The sequence below is a fragment of the Daucus carota genome, chromosome 7 (genome assembly GCF_001625215.2).
Source record: "Daucus carota subsp. sativus chromosome 7, DH1 v3.0, whole genome shotgun sequence".
NCBI lineage: Eukaryota > Viridiplantae > Streptophyta > Magnoliopsida > Apiales > Apiaceae > Daucus > Daucus carota.
Genome location: NC_030387.2, coordinates 31143908 through 31161397, shown reverse-complemented (window position 1 = coordinate 31161397; position 17490 = coordinate 31143908). Strand labels below are relative to the sequence as shown.

General features: G+C 33.0%; 2 protein-coding genes across 5 annotated transcripts in view; one reads left to right on the top strand and one right to left on the bottom strand.

The window, feature by feature from the left end:
* Window positions 1-1081: 1081 nt before the first annotated feature.
* On the bottom strand, window positions 1082-11250 carry LOC108196705 (zeta-carotene desaturase, chloroplastic/chromoplastic). Its single transcript, NM_001329162.1, has 14 exons — window positions 10994-11250; window positions 10133-10257; window positions 9681-9815; window positions 8310-8382; window positions 8111-8184; window positions 6941-7045; window positions 6592-6836; window positions 6413-6500; window positions 4866-4908; window positions 3531-3687; window positions 2985-3113; window positions 2704-2776; window positions 1833-1997; window positions 1082-1448 (listed from the first exon to the last, which is right to left on the bottom strand). The coding sequence occupies exons 1-14, from the start codon at window positions 11154-11156 to the stop codon at window positions 1296-1298; spliced, it is 1728 nt and encodes a 575-aa protein (NP_001316091.1). The 5' UTR covers window positions 11157-11250; the 3' UTR covers window positions 1082-1295.
* A 3405-nt stretch (window positions 11251-14655) lies between these two features.
* LOC108192237 (phototropin-2) overlaps window positions 14656-17490 on the top strand; it is a 35088-nt gene continuing 32253 nt past the window's right edge. Inside the window, exon 1 of one of the 4 annotated variants that reach the window (XM_064080989.1) lies at window positions 14656-15315. In XM_064080989.1, the coding sequence (XP_063937059.1) occupies window positions 14819-15315 (497 nt within the window). In that variant the 5' untranslated portion in view covers window positions 14656-14818. Of the gene's footprint in view, window positions 15316-17286; window positions 17430-17490 lie in introns of those variants that run through there. The other 3 variants (XR_010285503.1, XM_064080988.1, XM_064080990.1) reach the window with 3 other exon arrangements.

The window sequence follows — 17490 nt, the reverse complement described above, 5'->3', positions numbered from 1 at the left end:
CGGTGGTGTGGGTATTCTTCACGCCGTCCTTGCTCGGGTCGGGCGTAAATGTCATTGTAATTATATTTTAGTTATTTTAATTTTCTATTCAAAAAGTTGTACATATTAATATTAGATTAAAATATGAAAATTGGAAATCGGAATTAATCGGTTTATTCATGAATTCAGAATTAACTAGGAATTTATCAGAGATTTTTTAGATATCCAATTCAGATGGACTATAGTCGAGAAATGGGTTAATTCTTTTTGAAAAATTTAAAAATGTTTCATTAAATCAGAAATATTTAGAAAGGATCAATGATTTTTTGAGATGAGAGAGAATTTATTATTCTTCAAATTTTTATATTTGAAATAATGTGCTTAATAATTTTTGCAAGTGAGATAAGTGAATTTAATTTCAAACTCAACTAAAAACTTCATAATCACACACAACTTTGAACTTAATTGATTTATTATATTAAAATTGAAAGTTTGCCTTAATAAAAGATTGGTATATTCAAAAGCGGATTTAAGACCTCAAACTAGTTATGCATATGCTATATGTTAACAAAAACAAAGATTTGATTCGACTAACGCTGAACTTAATTAGATATATAATTTTCAATTTAATGGGGGTGTTTGGTTTTCAGAAGCAGAAGCTGCTTCTGGCTTCTGCTTCTTTTGACCCGTTTGTGTAAATAAGCAGAAGCACTTTTAAGAAGCTGAGAATGCTAGCTTTTCCCTCACAGCTTCTGCTTCTTTTCCAAACACTTTATTAACTTTTTTACTTCTCACTTCTAATCCACTTCTTCACTTTAAGCACGGAATCACTTTTTTTAAGCTTAGCCAAACGACCCCTATATCATATGAACTACTTTTCAATTTAATATCATATGAACTTTTTGTGAATCATGAAACATAAAGGCAAAGTCTTGATCGACTTTGCGTGACTCATGGGTTTAGTAGTTTAACCTCCATTTAAGCTCAATTACATATTCGAACATTTTAAACTCGATTTAAAAATGTATGGTTCATTGCCATTTGACTAGTTACCTGCACATCTACTTAGCCCAACAAATTATGCACATATTCTTGCTCCGTTCATCTCAATATAGGATCTCGACGCTTGGCCTACTAATGATCTCCGAGATTATCTTTACCACATCAGTTGTATATGAGGTTCTCGTGGTTCAATACAATTATACAATGGAAATAATTTTGATTTGTGTGAATGCTTTCTAGCCGTCCGATTCGAGGAATTCTGATCCGGTTAGAGACTCCTGGTGAACTTCTATACAGATGTATATTACACTGGCTCAGACAAGACTCAACTCAGCTCCTGTAGGCGTGTTGGACTCAATTACACCAATCTTCTTCTGCAAGGCCACCAAATCTTCTCCGGCATCACATATATAGGCAGAAGCTTGCCTGCCTGAAAGAGTTGCACCTTCCATACTATCTATATAATCCTGTAATAATAACAAACTTTATATGAATGCTATATATAATGCCTCTACAGATCGAGCAATATTGCATTCTGTATGTTATATTTTGCAGAAATATTAACAATTAACATAATACATCATTATTTTTGCAAAAAACAAAAAACATAATACATCATTATGCATAACTATGTGTCAATGCCTACTATTTCGGAAGTATGTTCCAGTTCACATCCATCAGTCACGAGGAGTGCATTATGAATAAGTCATAATGTTTTTATCAATATGCTATAATTGTATAAGAAGTCAATTGTAAGTTGTTTAACTGCATTCTGAAATCATCACACATACTGTATACCGATCATCGCACATACTGTATACTGTATACACAAAGCTGGATTAAGATGTCACCTGTTTCGTATATGATCCAGCAAGGAAAAAGTTTTCAACAGGGGTCCTCTGATCAGGTCTAAATGGATCTTTACCAGGCCCCTCACGGTATAAAGATTGGCCAATTTTGACAACAGATGACCATGTAACTTCAAGACCTTGGGAGGATGGGAACAAAGCCAAGACCTGAGAAAGATTCACAATTTTTTGATATTTAAAAAAGAGGCAAATTCAGAAAATTAATCAGCTGGGAAAATTCTAATGCCAAGTTCTAGCTACTACCACCTCTAGTCTTTAACATTAGATGTTTATATTAGCAAATTCAGAGTGCTTGTCTATTTTATTTCCATATATTTATTTGGATAAAGAAATTACTAGATGAAAAATATAAACATGTACTCAAAATAAAAAAAACGAAATATAAAGTCATATAAACATGTACTCAAAATAATAATAAAAAGGAATTATCTTGTAGAAGTCTTTCTGTTAGCACCTTTCAATATATTTTTTTAAATTAGAATGTATAATATTAAAGATCAAAAGGAGTCATATATGACCCAATACAGACCTCTCATGTGTAGGTCGGGAATTAAAATAGCAGGAATCTAGGAACCATAGAGTAGTGTACTTGGTAGGCTAAAAGGAATGTCCGAACAGGGGTTATGTAAAATCTGTTCATATAAATTTTGAAATACCATTACAGTAGACAAGGAGATTACAGACTTCCACCAAAATTTCAAGTTCTCACATATAACTAATTGATGTGAGACGATGACACATCATGTCTACGGACCTAAATTGCACATCCTGGTGCATGCTAAAATTACTTATGAATGAAAAATGTGGTTGAAGTTGCTAAAAACAAATGAATCCCGTATACAATTGGACAAACCTGCTTTGTAACTCTCTCAATGATTTCACCATTTGGTAAAGGCATGTATGGATCGCCAGGGGTAAGCACACATCTATAAAAAAAAAAACTGATTTAGGAGATTGCCACAATGAATTGCTGCATTAAACAGTTTTAATATTTTCTAACAAGAGTATTATAATCTACTTCCTAAAAATATGAAGACAGGTATACGTTTTGCTAAGGAAGTCTTGTCAAAAATGACAGCAATAATATACCTGGTATTAAGATGATGACTAGTCAGAAGGGAAAAGGAATCTTACTGGAGTAAAGAGCCTTGCCCCTCAAGATAGTAATCTTCTGGAGATGCAAGTGCTAGGTCTGCAAAACAAGAGAAGTCTGCATCTGGGGAATAAAGAAGATTATCCAGTCCTGCTGCGTGCCTCAGTTGCCTAACATTCCATGGCAAAAAGCAAAATAAAGAAATATATATATATATGTACAAATATAACATTCCAATTTAGGGTTAGCAAAATATATGATTAGTTTGGTACTTAGAATTTGATTTTCGGTTGTTGACCAGAAACACATATTTTTAAATATTGCTTGGTTATACTGATTTTTCCCCATATTTAACAAAAAAAAATGTCAGATACAACATACAAAGATTTTTAAATACAGTATACTACAATTTGTTTATTTTCCCTCGAATCCGATATAGTGCAACACAAAAGAAAATTTTCCTGCAGGTAATCACCTATCATACTATCATTCCAGCCTAAGCACTACTGATATTCAGAAATTTATTATCTGTCTAAATAGTAATAATCAACTTTCAAATTAGCAAAAAAAATAAAAGAAATACTGACCTTGACCTTTCTAGATCCTGCATCTCTGTAACCCAGCCGTTGTATCTTAGTTGAACAGTTACAACAGGAACACCAACTAGTTTGTATATATTGTCGAAGAACTCCCATTCTCTCCACTGTGAAGGCAGTAGTCTTTTGATTCCAGGGACATCACATGCTGAAAAGTTGAAATGTGTTCCGTTAGTTCTTCAAATTTTACATCACTCCATTTCAATAGTTGGCGCGATATAAATAAAGCAGTGGCCTCCCTCTTTCTCCTCATAGTTCATCTATTCCTATTGCATAACAGTATAATCTTTCCTTGGGTCAGAATCACAGCCACCGAGTAAATGGGCAGGATGAGATCCCAAGCGAGCCAATGTCAGATATAATGGGTTATAACTTATAAGAATGTACTAAAATATAATACTTTTATCCATTATTTTAATTTTAGATGTTCAGTATCTTATTGGCATATGTTTCTTCCTATAATCTCTGTGCCTCTACCAACAGTTTTTAGGTATTTATACGAGTGTCATTTGCAGAGAATGTGCTTGCTCGTAACTCCGTAATCTGGCGTGATCTACAGATTTGAGTGCTTAAAAATCTACTGTTTAGCATTTTAGGCATCACGCTCCATGAAATGCCAAAACAACACAGAGATCTACACTTGTGCTTTGTATCAATAGTTAAGTGCCCCATTATTAAGATCTCAGGCCATTGATATGCTTTTGCAATGTCCCCTGGAGATGCAATATTCTCGATTATTGTAGGTTCAGCTCTGATTTTGAGTTTTTTGTATCAATTTTATAATTTTATGTAGTTTTATTGTATTTATACAAGTTATAAAGAGTACTCTTACCTAATAATATTGAATATGGACATATGGTGTTTTTAATATGACATCTTTATGATTTTATAAGATTTAGGGTCCAGGTCCCTGGCATATGTATGCCAGGGACCCCTTAACCAGCACTCAGTATTCTGGCCGTTGGATGAATATCCAGCGGCCAGGATTATAACGCGCTGGACGTATTAAACTTTTGTTTTAATCCTGGCCACTGGATATTCATCCAACGGCCAGGAAACTAATTGTTGGTTAACAGGTCCCTGGCATACGTATGTCAGGGACCTGGACCCTTAGATTTATAGTGACTAATTCTACATTTAATTTGTGCTATAATAAAAGAAGGAAAGAACATGGTGACCAAAAAGAGACGGGAATAGTTAACTATATGTACAGATTTGTATGACAGTAATTCCCTAGGGCTGACATCTTTGTCATGGTAAATGTCACATAACTTGCATGGAAAGATATACACCAATATAGAAACCACGAAAGGAGAGAATACAAACCTGCAACATAAGCATCTGCTTTCACGACTTTTTTTTGAGTTGCCTGAAAACAAGATAGCAATAACTTTAAAATCACATCACAAGAACCTAAAAGGTTGAATCGAAAATTCTTTGACAATCGTTAAGAGCCAGAAATAGTTACTTTTTTCATATTCTAGAAGCACAAGCCATACAAAGCCAAAACTTAGATTTTTTTTTTTTTGCCAGAGCAGTAACACCCTGTTCCATCGGACACTTTTATCAGAATATAAGCTTAACCTTTCCCACTAGCACCATAATAAAATCGTACTGTTTTGGGGCACTTTGTGAGCTTGTGGATGCCTAAGTATGTTGTGTTTCCACTGGAATGGCCTTATTTTGGCTTCTCTATCAAGATTTGACCCGGAATTTCGATCAGATTCAGGATACAATTGTATTGTAACAAGGACTAACAAAAAAGATGTCTCATATCTTGTTGTTCGTCTTTCGTCTATTATTTTTAATACAATTACTACATTTCAAGAATAATAATTACTTAGTTGATTGCTTGGCCACTTTTTATTTCTTGATACAGCGTGGAGTGGGGTTCTACTTCTGAATAAAATTAAGATTGCTTTTGGTAACATGAAATTTATTTCAAATGACGTGAATTAAATTGTCACGTCTCATTCTCAAATTTCTATTCAAATTTAAATGACTTGAAATTTCATCAAATTCAAATATACAAAAATGTATTTAGTTCATATTTACAATTTCATATGAAATCCATGTTTCCAAACAAGTCATAAGGGTATTTTAGTAGAATGAAAAAAATTATTTATATTTCTAAGCGGAGATTTTTTTTTATTTTTTTCTGGTCAAATTAGGTTATAAGTAGCTTTCTGGTTCATTTAACCTCAACGCCATAATCTCTCTGTCCATTGCATTTTTTTACACTAGGTAATTGATATTTACAAGGATGATTTGTAACAGAAGAGTATTACATATTCTAGTTTGGTAAAGGCGTAAAGGCTAGATACTTTTTACATCTTAATAGACTAACTACTGAATGCGCTCTGCATTAAGTTGATTTGTGACTATTAATTCATCCCCTCCAGATATCATGTCCTCTCTCATCTTTAATTGACCTTACTTGTACCTGCAATTTAATCCCTTTTGATTTAAAAAGCAGGACCAATTATGTAATCAAAGAGATTAATTCATCCTTAACGGTATTTCTAAGTCATATACTGATAGATCAGGAATCCTGTTTACTGTTGACAGCATATGTTACTGAATACTCCACTGAAACGTAATGTTGACTACTAGAGATAGAGAACATTTGATGATTTAAACTACTAATTGCAAGGCTATGACTGAAAAGAAAACAGACAAGGGTATAGAAGGCACTTATCCTTTCAGATTCAAATAATCCACAAAACCAACTAAACTACTGTAAATTTCAGAATTTGGGTTCATTAGATTTGATTTATTAAAAATGATAGCAGAAACAACAAAGGGAACATTATTAAGCTTTCTTGAAATTGGGTGAATAAATTTCTAGCACAACAGAATGAAAAGCACTCTACCTTAGACATGGCAATTCCTGATATGTATGTTTGGCCATCACTCGATTTTTCATAAAGAATCTCTCGACATCCCCACCTGAGGTGGAACCTGTTGTTCTAGAGAAATTAGTATCACATAAGGTACCATTACATATTACATAGTATTGCATGATGATCTGATCATTGGCATTCAGTTTTACCTTCCCCCTTTTTGTGTAATGTAGTCTCTAATTGGTCCGCTCAAATAAACATCAGGAGAACCTTTAAGCATGCGCAAAAGAGATGCTTCTGTTTTAGTTGCGAATAATGAGAATATAGTGAGCATACAACGAGCACTCATGTTATCACAGTCAATAAACCCAAGAGCATAAGCAACAGGATCCCACATTCTCTGGATACTCTTGCGTGTGCCCCCTTTGGATAAGAACCATTCAGAAAAACTAATCTGAAACAAAGAAACAGTCGAGAAAAACATTATTTTTTTTTAAAAAGTTCTGTTCTTCATGATGAAATTGTAGTTAGAGCTAGTTTACTAGGTATATCTCATACATTATCCAAATTTCTTATGTCCCTCATTGCTCCATCTGGATCAACAAGTGCACGCACAACAGGACTAAGGGCAAGGGCAAGAGCATTTCTTGCTTTATCATAAGTCTGCAAATACGAATTATATATCAGAACCACATCATGCAAGACTACAAGTAAGAGATAAGTGCATTAATTAGTTGCTTTAGATATATCAAATTGGATATCAATGAAGGCTTTCGAATTTGCAAGCAACACATATTATGAAGTATGACATGCTCCGGACCAGCAACCTATATTCATCATATCACTATTGATAGAATATAGCATTGTTTGCTGTAGGCATATTGTGTGACAACAAAATATTTCTAAGAAAAAAAATACCAAATTGACATTGAAGGCAGAGTATAGACAGACAGCATGAATAGACAACTGGCAATATATCATGTGCTGAAATTATGGCATTTTGAGAGTGAAGCTGCAATTAGGAACATAAAAGAGAGTCTACTTAAGAAAATGTTATGACATGACAGTCTGTGCCACCCATTGCTCTACCTGTGCTACTGGTAATTAGAGTTCCTTTACTAATATGCAGCTCAGGTAAATGCACAATTCCTAGTTTTAGACACAGACGAAACTGGAAACTCTGGTATAGCAATGTTAGGATAAAACTGTGCCCTATATGTCACAAGAGCTCTATAGAAGTAAAACCTACTAATAGGACGGTCAAGCATTCTATCAAAAAAGCATGACAGGCTATTTTACATCGTGACAGGCTATTTTACATCGTGCATTCATATACTATGTATGACTTGTGTGTTCCGAATCTGTAGCTCTAAGAGTACAGGCCTAAGACATTTCAAATTTTATAACATTGGTGCTTAAATATGTGCAAATTCTTAAAAAAATTGATGTATATATTATTTTACTCATAGACATACTAGTGTTCTGGTCATATAATAAATATGTAGTTGGCCCTCTGTGTTCAAAAGATTGCCTGACCAACGGGAAAAAGTACTTAATAGTTATATGATTTACCAAATGGAAGTAAAAGTACAAGGACTATGATTCTCTAGATCACATTCCAAAGCACATATACGGCACATAAATTAGACCACAGAACTAGTTGCAATGGGCATCAATCTTTTCCAACTAATTAAGAAAATTATGCAGTACAAATAGATTAAACAGTACCTTGAGTTGATTCGTAGTCAAAAAAGCATTTATTCCATGTAATGGTGCTCCAACTGGGAACCGAAAATCAAGCTCTGCAGAAGGAAATATAAATGTAAACATATAATGTAATCAAAGCCCTTATACGACATATAAATCATTCTTTCAGTCAAAAGTAAATGTGCAAGATTGAAGGGAAAAAGGTCAGCACAAACTATACCACCAATTTCACCCCCTTTGTTTACAAAAGTGTGAGTATGATCCTTCACGAGAAGATTTTTTTCTGCACCAACCTATCAAGTAGAGATTGTAAAAATTAGTGAGAATCTTAATAAATTCAAACGGTGAACTTCAGTTATAAAATAGAAATTTGCAGAGAATAAGGTTCAATTATTCAAGCTCTCTATTCAAATATTACTTGATTACTGCAGAACACAAATCCATAGAGTTAACTACGACTTGAAACACATTTGATCATCCAATGGATCTATGAGTGCCAAAGTGCAAGATCTCGACCATTCTAAGAAAACAAATGGAGTACCGATACATCAAGTTCTTCAATTACCATGGGTAATCAAGTCGTTAACCACCTCAGATATCCCACTTATTTCAAATATGAAAAAAACCAGGTGAAGGACATTTTTACTTTTTTTTTTAATATAAAAATTAATAAGAGCAAAAATACCCATATTCAATACGCATCTGGCAACTGTGTCTCCAATCGGAATTTATTTTAATTATGAAAAGGGTACATATTTGTCATCTGGATTCAGGGATACACATTTGGAATAAGGGTATCCAAGCAAACTTTTGTTTATTATAATTACTCATCTATTATATAGAACTATTGATTTTTTAATCTTTTTTGTAATAGATACCCATTTTCCAAAAAGGGGTATTTTCTAAAATTTCTTTTGTATGAGATGCCGATTTCCCAGAGGCAAAATTTTTATTTCAAATGTTATATGTTTAGCAAAAAATGTTTAAACTGTAATTTTCTTCCACCTTTCCAATATATTTCTGGATTTGAGAATAAAAGCTTGGTTTGGAGGGTAGACTACCAAAAAGAGAGATAACTACCCTAGTTTGAGCAAGCTGTTTTAATCCCTCAAATTTAATCTCTCCTGTATTTTGTCTTGCACCAACAATCAATCAGCAAATATTGTATGATAACATGTCAGAGTCTAAGATCTAGTGTAATGTGACGTATAATATTTATTGAGACTACTACTACTTTCGCATATTATCTTTTTTTTTTTTTTTTGTAAGGCGCATATTATCTTGTTGATAGTAAGTTGTTTATGGAAAATATTTACCCAGTATAATGCACCAGTATTCAAGAAGAGTGCATCTAACATGTATTCTATTAAAGCACTACCAGTCCCAAGTTTTGTGTATTAGAGCATGTTGAGTTACATCGCTATATCCAAAGATGTAGCTTATTTCGTAACAGAATATATGAGCATGGTATCATTTTCTTTATATAAATAAACACTAACAAGGTAAAGTAAATATGGAATCAATATACGACCAAGAGCCATCACCATGAATAACTCATATATATATTTGTGACTGGAAAAGTTTTCCTTACCTTTTTTAGAAGACGGAAAAGATTATTGTAGCAACCAAAAAATACATGAAGTCCCATTTCTATGTGATTTCCGCGTTTGTCAACGAAAGAACCCACTTTCCCTCCAATAAAAGGCCTTGATTCATATATATCCACCTGAATCAACCATGCATAGATGTGAGCTCATATGTCAAGAAAAGAATTACAGTACTTGATGGAATAAACAGAACATGAGATTTGATTGTGTTTTCTTCTCTCTGTTTTATGAACTATGATTTTCATCTACTCTGCTCTAAAATATATTTTAGTGTGACGGAATCTACTCTGCTTTAAGATAAAATTTATGAACTATGATCTACTCTGCTCTAAAATTGTATCTAGAGAATATTCAAGAAGGGCAAATATTGCAGAAACATTAGAGATGCTGAATACCTTTGGCAATAACAAGGGCATTAAAAAGAAGGGTTGCTAACCTCATGTCCTTGATCTAAAAGCTCAACAGCAGTTGACATGCCCGCAAGCCCAGCTCCTATAATAGCCACTTTTAGCTTTGGTCCACGATAATGTTCTGGTTCAGGTGGAAATAGCCCTTTTGGAGCTGAAAGGTGAATTATAAAGGTCAGTGTGATGCTAAAGCACAGAACACAAAACTGAGAATATCAACTAATAAAATAAAATATTGTAAAAATACAATAATAACATTTCTCCTCAAAAGATCCCAGATATAATAATACCACTAATTGTTCTATTGAATGATTAATGACCCAATTTAGGTATATGGAACTAAAGACCACATGAACCGCTTCTCATGCACCACTTTACTTTTCCTCACAAACACAATTGACATCCCTATAAATCCAATGGAAGTAATAAGTACATAAATACATTGAGCATGTCAACTTGCGACCAAAAAATGCTATTCTCCCATATAATCTCTCTGCTCTAAACTAATCCACATGTACTTTCTGCATCATTGGAACACAACGCTTCAACCTGAAAAACCTAAACTCATCTTCTCTCCACCCACTCCAAACTACGAAAACACGTCTTAAAACTACACAGCTAGCGAAATTCAACCATGTAATGGACATATTCTCGCCACTAAAATCTCATAACACACACAAAAATATGCCTTCCCTCATCTCAAGCCAATGCACACTCACAAACTACACAGGACAGCAAGACAGTCCAATCAAAACTCGATAGTAACTTCAATTTACGCAAACACATCAAGAACACATGTAAAAGCCCCAATCATCACAACATAAATTGACAATTACTCTCCATGAAAAAACACAACAAATTTGAGAAATATTTTAGTGGAGTGATAATACCATTGGTGCTCATGTCGGAGACATTTTTCTCTAAATCGGAACGAACAACCATGACCCTATGAGTCCTCAATTGAGCTAACGGACGGCACCGGGAGAGTGAAATTCCGGCGGAATCAGGGCGGGAAGTGGCCGGAAAATAGATAGAGGAAGTAGCAGCTGCCATGTTATACTAGAAACAAATAAAACAAATTGTATAGGAGCTGAGCTTTAATATAAACGGGGGGAGAGAGAGAGTAGAATTAGAGAAGATGCGGAGTGTTTAATAATTTGTCGCCTTGTGAGCTAATAGATTCCATTAAAGCCTTGTGAGATGGGTCGGCATATTATTTGTGTGATTTTAGTGGGGGTGAAATGATATAATACAAATGTTGCACTTGCAAGTGCAACCACCATTAGTCCATTACCGCTAGTAAACTGTAAACATGACGACTACTCTACACAAATCGTTCTAAGCGGCCGGGCTTCTAGCCACGCTTGATCAGAATTTGAGAACAATCGTTACAATTTCAATATACAGTGTTCTTGTTTAGGAAAAAAAATATTCCATATCACTTCAAAACAAAATTTCTAAGTTAAGTTTTTCTCCTCTCAAAAAAAAAAAAAGTTAAGTATTCCTCTTTTCAGTAAAAAATTAACACGAAGGCACTTTTTGATTATTTACGGTTTGTTATGTTTTCCTCTTTTCATTTAAAATTTAACACGAAGGCATGTTTTGACTATTTACTTTTTAAATAGAGTTTATCGCAAAACGCAACCAACTGGATTCCCGAAAAATCACTTTTAGGCATATACTTTATATAATTGCACTTTGCACCCTGTTGGTTTGTTAGGCGCGTCGCTTTGCACCCCTTCCGTTAATTTTGACTGTTAAGGTTAAAAGTCTCGGGGGTAGTTTGGGGAATTTAAAAAATTAATTTTAACCAGATTTTATTTAATTTTTTTGATCCTCTAAACGATATTTTTTTAAAAATCTTAAAGAACGAAAGTTGTAGAGAACGAAAAGATCCTTTTAAAACAATGAAATTCAAAATTATTGAAATATTTTTTGTAATTGTTTAATAAATTACAAAATTTTGATATCTTGTAAAAAGTCGTGATAAATTCAATTAATTTCAGATTTCGATGATTTTCGATGATTCAGAAAACACTTTCAATTACCTCGTAAATATGAAATGTTATATGTTCCAATAAATGACGAGAAAACATATTTGAATCGTGGATTTCGGAAAGGTGTGAGTTACAAAAAAAATCTGACAATTTCTAAATGTAATTCCCATAAATTCGTGAGAGTGATTTTATAGTGAATGCGCATATCTGAATTATAGAAACTAAGAAAAATGAGAGTTAAAAAAGATATTTTGACAAAGATGCCAGGTGCGAGATATTGGTTTTGGCTCTTTGTCGAACAACGTTTGAAATAATTAAATATGATTAATATATATTTGTGTAATTATTATATTAATTGTAATTGTAATTGATGTATATTCATTATTTAATAGATAATTATGTTTTTGGGATAAAGACATTATATACTAAGCCTATATATTGTGAATGATCTCTAATATTAGGAAAAAAACATTCACTTGAATAACACCTTGTTCAATATAATTTCAAATTTTCAAAAATATTTTTCTTTACTTTTTAATAATACATTTTTGCAGGAAATCCAACACTCAGAGCTCAACTCAACCGCATGATTGGAATCAATTTACGGGGTTGTTTGGTTGGAGAGGGGGTATGGGGTTGGAATGAGGAATCAGGGGTTTGAGGTATCATTTCTGATATAGGTGTTTGGTTGAGGGGTAGAATGAATAGGGTTGAATTATAATATTTATGAGTTATTAATTGTGATTAATTTAAAATTTCATTAACTTAATATCTACATACATTTTTGAGTCATTAATTTCATTTTTTATTAATAATTTACATGAAATGATATAAATAGTAATGAAAATAAAAGAAAAAAAATTAATTCCTGAAACCCATGTTTCATACCCACCTCACCCCTTAGGTATGAAAATCTCATACCTTGTGGGTTTGAGAAATGAGTTTGGTGAAATAAAATTTGCAACCAAACATCAGGTATGAGGTTGGAATGAACAAAACTCATACCTGATACAAAGAAAGCCCCAACCAAACGACCCCTTAGAGTGTTTACTGTTTTGTTTGTGAAAGTACGTTCCTAGATTTGTTTGTTTCTTGCGAACCAAATAAACCTTTATGAGTCCGTTTAGCTCAGTTTATAACTTATAACTTAACGTGACTTATGATGTTTAAAATATCTGTTTGGGTAATTTTGACTCATTAATAACTTATGAGTTATTAAAAATAAAAGTGATTTGTAGTTAATTTATGTTTTATGAGTAATTTTTTTACAAAAGAAAAGTAGAAAAAATATATACTAATTCACTGAAAAATGTACCTCAAACTAACTTCTAGCTTTAAGTCATTTTCTAAGTTTATCTATGATTTTAACTTTAAAGTTGACTTCTGACTTATTACACAAATATATATTTTTCTGTTTAAAGTTGGAAACGGGACAAAGAAGCTCTGTATCCATTCCTTTCATCTAAGACCTACCTATAAGTTTATATAACCTTTACAGAAACTCTTCCTTGCTTGCTTCCCCTGTTCCGGCCCAAATAAAACTCGATCCATCCCTCTTTTGTTCGTAAATTATTGCAATATTGAAAATATTTTGCTTTTCAAATTATGATGTTATAATATTCTGTTAACACATCCCATAACGCATGATCATAATCATTGGCGAGAGATATCTTTTGTAATCAGGCTACGTGGTTCCGGATGACAAAAAAAAATACTAAATTATATTCCAAAAGATAAATAATGTATAATGAATCCAATTATACCTTATATTAAATAACTTTTTTTTGAATAAATTATATTGAATACAGTAACTTAGAACTTGATTATAAACAAACTCATTTCCTACACAATACAGTAGTTTGTACAGTATATTATAATTAAAGAAATATACACACAAAAATAGATCGTATTTCGAAAAAAAATGTAACAAGGTAGCCTTTTTGAGCGACAGTGGTCCAAGAGGAGGAATATTAAGAGAAATGACAAAAACATTATTGAAACGCCTTTTGCATTGTGGCCTCATACGCAGCCCGCAGGTAATCCTCTTGTTTATAACTCGTCACCACATCCTCTAAATTTATTTGTGAACCTGTTTAAATCTGTAAGGATATTGCTTTTTGTTTCTACTTCCAGATGAGTTCGCTCCCTCCTGCCTTCAGTTCTCTCCCACGTGTTAACCAATTTTATAAACAGTCTAAATTGAAATATTATCTGATCATGTATTTTTTTATCATTTCGTGCGATGAATTTCTTTGAATTTATAACTTCCGAAATACTTTTACCTCTTTTTCAGCTAAATGATAGATTTTTGGATTAATAATAACTTCCGAAATACTTTTACCTCTCTTTCAGCTAGATGATAGATTTTTGGATTAATGAACTTCTTTCGTATAGACTATAGATATATTTCGGTACAATTCATTTTCGTATAGTTGATAGAAAAAATGAAATACTGAATACTTCTCGCAAGTAGCGAGGAATCGGACAATATACTTCTATGTCCTCGATGGCTCAATCTCCTACTAAAAGAATATCTGCGAGCAGTCACCATTTAGTTTGGAGCAATATATAACTTCTTTTGTGCACATTATCTTCCCAAATGTATCTTAGTCTCTTCATACGCTTGCAGCCTAACAAACAAAAAAAACAACGCATACTCATGACCCGTTACCCTCTCTACCCTGTCCAGTAACTCTGCTTCTCTTCTCCTATACAGAGATGGATCCTTCGCCTTCGAGCATAGCATCAACATCGAAAACCGTCCCCAAATGGATGGTTTTCGACACGCCTGCATCGACCAGCACTGCCACTGCAAGTACTAGTAACAATGATAATGCAACTACTAGTACCAATAAGAAAGTGGACGAGGCAACAATTGTGGAAAGGACGGCTGAATGGGGACTGGTGGTTCAGCCTGTAGGAGAAGGCGGAGGGGGCAGCTTTCGCGCGATAACTTCGAGCCCGCGGAGCAGACACGTGTCGGGACGCTTGGCAGGAGACTCGGGCAGGATGTTTGGGGACTCGGGGAGAATGATGGGTGCAGAGGAGTATGGAGAGCCGAAAGTGTCACAAGAGTTGAAGGCAGCATTGGCTACGTTGCAGCAAACGTTTGTGGTGAGTGATGCCACTAAGCCGGATTTGCCAGTGGTTTATGCTAGCACTGGCTTTTTTGAAATGACTGGCTACTCTGCTCGTGAAGTTATCGGGAATAACTGGTAAGCATTTCACTATCTTCATCTTGTCCATAATGTGAGTTCTCGTGATATATTCAATCCTAAAAATGTTTCATTTACAAAATTAAATATATATATATTTTATATATATTTTGAGTTTTAATTAGAATGAATTCGCCATATACATAACTAGCACCGATTAATTTTGTCATAATATGTCATTTTGAAAAAAAAAATTATATCTAATTTGTACATATAACACTACTCTTAAATAATGAAGTCAACTAGATGTATTCGAACAATTCCATATCATTGTTCATAAACATGACATAAATGATTTAAAAACTATATTTTATGGGAATTTATAAATGAATATAATAATAAATAGAGTAACGATGTAGACGTGCTTTATTAACACAAAGGGGTTTATTTGCTGCGTGTCCATGGGCACATACTAAGAGGGGTGTATTGGATTGGGATTTTAAAGCATTTTTTTGCATTCATGAAATCCGAGGGTATTCAATTGGGATTATTTGAAATCCATTAACATCTTGAGGTATTCAATTGGGATTTTAAATTATGCTACAAAATCTTGAGGTATTCAATTGGGATTTTAAATTATGCTTTAAAATCCGATGATATTCAATTGGGATTGTTTAAAATCCATTAAAATCTGATGGTATTCAAATGCTGATGGATTTTTTTTCATTTCATAAAATGACGGATTTTGTGGCATTCTTCAGTGTATTTTAAGTTTTTTGAAATCCCACCAAATTCAATGAGATTTTGAAGCATTGTACCTAAATCCTATCAACTCTGCGACATTTCATCAAGAATCCGCACAAAATTAAAATCTCATACAATCCATTAAAATCCATAGACTAAAAACAATGCATTAAAATCCCAATCGAATACAAGTATTAAAATCAATGAATTTGGATATTTTGATTAGTGTGGTTGTTGTAAATGCAAAGGGTCCACCATTATTCAAGAGTGCTGGCCAATCAAAATAAGAGGAATTTATCAAATTTTGTGCTTAATGTGTGATATAGACACATCATTGAAAAACCCTTATTATAATAGTATTGTACTAAAAGTGATGGTTTGTTGTTTAATATACTCCTTCTGTCCCTCTAATTTCTTTACACTTTTTTTTGCGTTGCTCGGCACGCATTTTAAGGTGCATATAAAATATAATTCTATAACTTTTTTTTTCAAGTTAATTCTCTTTTGTGTAAAAATTTAGATACTAAATTCTTATTCAAAAGAAAAAAAAGTTCAAAATAATTTATCAAACTATATTTTATAAGAGTATTAGAATGTGTGCCGAGTTCCCGTTCCGCGATATAAACAATTGAGGGGGTCGGAAGTAGTATATATATGAAAATTAATTTCAAACCTTTTATTTTTTATATCTAGAAATATGAAGAAAGATCGATGGTTAAAACTAAGCTAATAATTAAATGAAATATATGATTTATATAAAAGAAAATATGCAAGAACTAGAGTTTTTTTATGATTAAATAAATATCTAATATGTATCTCTTATCTCACTAAATAATATCCTTCTCTTATATATATTAAGTCATCTCCCACATCCTTACAATTGGCTCTTAAGCACCATGGTGAATTAAAAAACAATTCTGACCTCTTAAAATTCAATGATTTATAATCTCATAATTCGCATATCAATTTCTCGATATAATATTTAAATAATATATATTACATCACATACCAACATTGTCACAAAATAGAAGCACTTTCATTAATCATAATGATACAATATAAACAAACCCCCAAGACTGATACAATCAGGTAGGAAAATAAACAATAATATACAAAAAACAATTAGCTGATATGTTTCCTGATTATTTAACACATAAAATTTAAACAATTTACCTTGTCACATAAAAGTCATTTACAATTTATACCAAAATTATAAACTCACACCCAATTCCTTATACCTCCTAAAAATTTGAATTATTTCCCATGTCCAATTCTGTGTCCGTAAGCCGCAACGGTAGTAAATACTTGCTGCACACACTCGTGCAGCCATACACTCATACTCATTCGACCTTGTTGCTGTTATTCGTTGTACGCGTGTTTTACGGGCAGCATTTTTACCGACCGCAATAATATATTCCCTGATCGCCCAAGTAAGCTGCTGGTTTTATACTCTTCTTGTATTGTGTTGTATCGCTTCAATTCTGCCCAAAA